Source organism: Olea europaea, unplaced genomic scaffold (assembly GCF_002742605.1).
Source record: "Olea europaea var. sylvestris unplaced genomic scaffold, O_europaea_v1 scaffold13908, whole genome shotgun sequence".
Taxonomy (NCBI): Eukaryota; Viridiplantae; Streptophyta; class Magnoliopsida; order Lamiales; family Oleaceae; genus Olea; species Olea europaea.
Window position 1 is genome coordinate 1 of NW_019231430.1, and position 2,881 is coordinate 2,881.

General features: G+C 38.9%; 1 protein-coding gene across 1 annotated transcript; it reads left to right on the forward strand.

The window, feature by feature from the left end:
• Positions 1-1,337: 1,337 nt before the first annotated feature.
• Positions 1,338-2,874, forward strand: LOC111375615 (the record flags this gene model as incomplete). Its single annotated transcript, XM_022998466.1, has 5 exons — positions 1,338-1,416; positions 1,498-1,597; positions 1,652-2,176; positions 2,303-2,449; positions 2,549-2,874. Coding segments are annotated over 5 exons (1,177 nt in total), but the record flags the coding sequence as incomplete, so codon positions are not given.
• Positions 2,875-2,881: the final 7 nt, after the last annotated feature.

The window sequence follows — 2,881 nt, forward strand, 5'->3', positions numbered from 1 at the left end:
TATATATAGATGGAGTGTCAAGAAGGGATTGATTTTTTTTTTTTTTTTTAATAGAGATTTTGATCTAATCATATCCCAACACATTATGCGTATGTACTCTAATCTGTAAGTGGTGATGCATATGTAATACAATCATTGACGCAAATGTCTTTATCATTTGACTACACTATACAAATCGTTTTAAATTTGACATTTAAACCTTCGGATCGACAACTCTTTGTGCAAACCATCCTTTTCGTTTTGTTCACTCCATTTATTGTGTTAAATATATGCATGCTTTGCACATATCATGAAAAATTGGTTCCATCTAGAAAGAAATTAGAAAAAAATTCCAATAGAAAGAGTGAAAGAGCAGTTCCCATTATGCAAATGAACCTGCTCACATTCATACAGCATGGACGTTAATTAGCACAATGACAAGGACAATCTACGAATGAATAAACTAAGATATGATTGAAATGAAAGGGGAGATTTATTTGGTTTACAACTACCTCACAACTAATCTTTTTCTCTTTTAACACATTTTAAGAAAAGAAAATTTAACGATGATGACTTGTACATATAGGTCAAGCACATAGGATAGAAAATTCGGTACTAATTCTAGAATGTTACAACATCGTCAAGCATAAAATATTGACCTTATAAAGTAATATCATGTCACTATTTGTACTAAACGTTGCATACGCTTATATTAATCCTTATTTTTGTCTTATACCATCTGTCAAATATATCTTAAGTGAGTAACTGTTTTAGACTTATCTATCGATTTAGTCTTGCTTAAAAGCACTTATTTATTTCTTTTCATCTTAAAGATGGATTCTGATGAAGTGCATAAGGGATTAGAGTTTATGATGAAATGGGATCGTCGCAAGGCAAAATAATGCTTTTTTTTTTTTAATTTCATGATAACTTCGGGTTGGTTCGTTTTTGGCGAATTGCTAGTCTAATTCGATCAGAATCGAGTCAATGAATAAAACTCAGCGCCTTTAGCCCTGATGCAAGGCCAATTTTGGGCAAAATCCACCGTTTAGGCCCTCATTTAGGCGTTTTTATTGTTTATGGTAATTTTTGTTTTTGCAATATCTTTTTCTATAAAATTCGGATTTCTATTTCGTTTGTTGGGGGATGATCCTAAAAATAAGGATTTTTCATCTTAGTAGTTATCTCATATTTTTCTATTTTTGAAAAAATATCTTTTTATTCTATTTTTCGAATTTTGCTAGGTTTTTTTTCTATTTAAGGCGTTATAAGCCCTTTGAGACTTCAGTTATTGAATTCAATAAAATTTTCCTTGAGAGTTTTCTCATTTTGTGATTGTTCATCTTCCGCTACGTCAGTTGGTATCAGAGTCAAAATCGTTCCTTCACCATGCCGCCAAGGAGACGTCCTGAAGCCCGTGATGCCCCGGTAGAGGAGGTACATAGACGTGATGAAATCGCATAGTTAAGTCAGCAAGTGGAATTGCTGACACAGCAGATCGCTGTGCTTATGCCGCAGCAACCTGCGCTTGCAGCCCAACATTTTGAGGATTCCGATGATGAGAATCCGTTTGCACCACTTGAACAACCATTGGATCTGCCAGTACGCAGGAGAAGGGGTGATCAGGAAGACAACCGACATTGAGAATCAGGATTTAAGGTTGATATTCCAGAATTTCATGGTGGGTTGAGTCCAGAGGAATTCTTGGATCGGGTGATTGCAGTGGATGAGATCTTGGAGTTTAAATGGGTTCCTGTCAATAAATGTGTGCCTCTCGTTGCGACGAGGCTCCGTAGGCGAGCAGCGGCGTGGTGGCAGCAGACTAAAGTGATGAGATCCAGGCTAGGAAAACCCAAGCTTGCATCGTGGGACAAATTAAAGAAGCATATGAAGAAACAGTTTTCGCCTTACAAGTATGTGCAGGCCATGTACCAACAACTGCAGAATCTGCGTCAAGGTGGGAAAATGGTTAGTGATTATACCATGAATTTTTATATGTTGGTTACGAGGAACGAGATGATGGAGACGGAGGAGCAGTTGGTGTCACGGTACGTGGGTGGTCTTTGTCCCCAAATACAGGATACTCTCAATATGTTTGATCCTGTGACAGTTTCTGAAGCACATCAGAGGGCAATACAGATAGAGAAGCAACAGTCTACGAGAACTACTAGTCCTTTCATTGTAGGGAGTTCTTCCAGTAACCCACAATAGCAGGTGACACGTCCTGGTAATCCTACTCAATCTGGTCATCCTAGAACAAATCCTGTCCAACAACTAACACGTCCTGGGGTTGGTATTCATTGTTTTGGATGCGGAATTACAGGCCATAGGCAGTCTGAGTGCCCCAAAAATCCGCGCAAGGGACCCTTTGTGGATGAGGAGAATGACGATTATGAAGGTCCACATGTATTTGACAGTGAAGGCGTAGAAGATGCAACAGAAGAGAAAGAGTTTGTGGTTGGTGATGTGGGTTAGGCACTGGTGGTGAGGAGGAGTTTCCTGACTCCCTTGGAGACTAACACTAATTGGTTGCGTAACAATATCTTTCAATCGACATGTACTGTTGGAGGGAAGGTATGTAAATTTGTTATTGATTCTAGTAGTTGCGAGAATGTGGTAGCTGAGGAGGTCTTTAAGAAGTTGGGTTTGCAGACTGAGAAACATCCCAAACCGTACAAATTAACCTGGCTGAAGAGAGGCAATGACGTAGAAGTGTCTCAACGTGCTCGAATCAGCTTCTCAATTGGACCTACCTACAAAGATCAGGTTTTATGTGATGTAGTAGAGATGGATGTGTGTCATTTACTGTTAGGGAGGTTGTGGCAGTTTGATAGGCACTCGTTGCATGATGGATATACCAACACGTACAGCTTTCTGTTTGGGGGAAAGAAAATTGTATTAC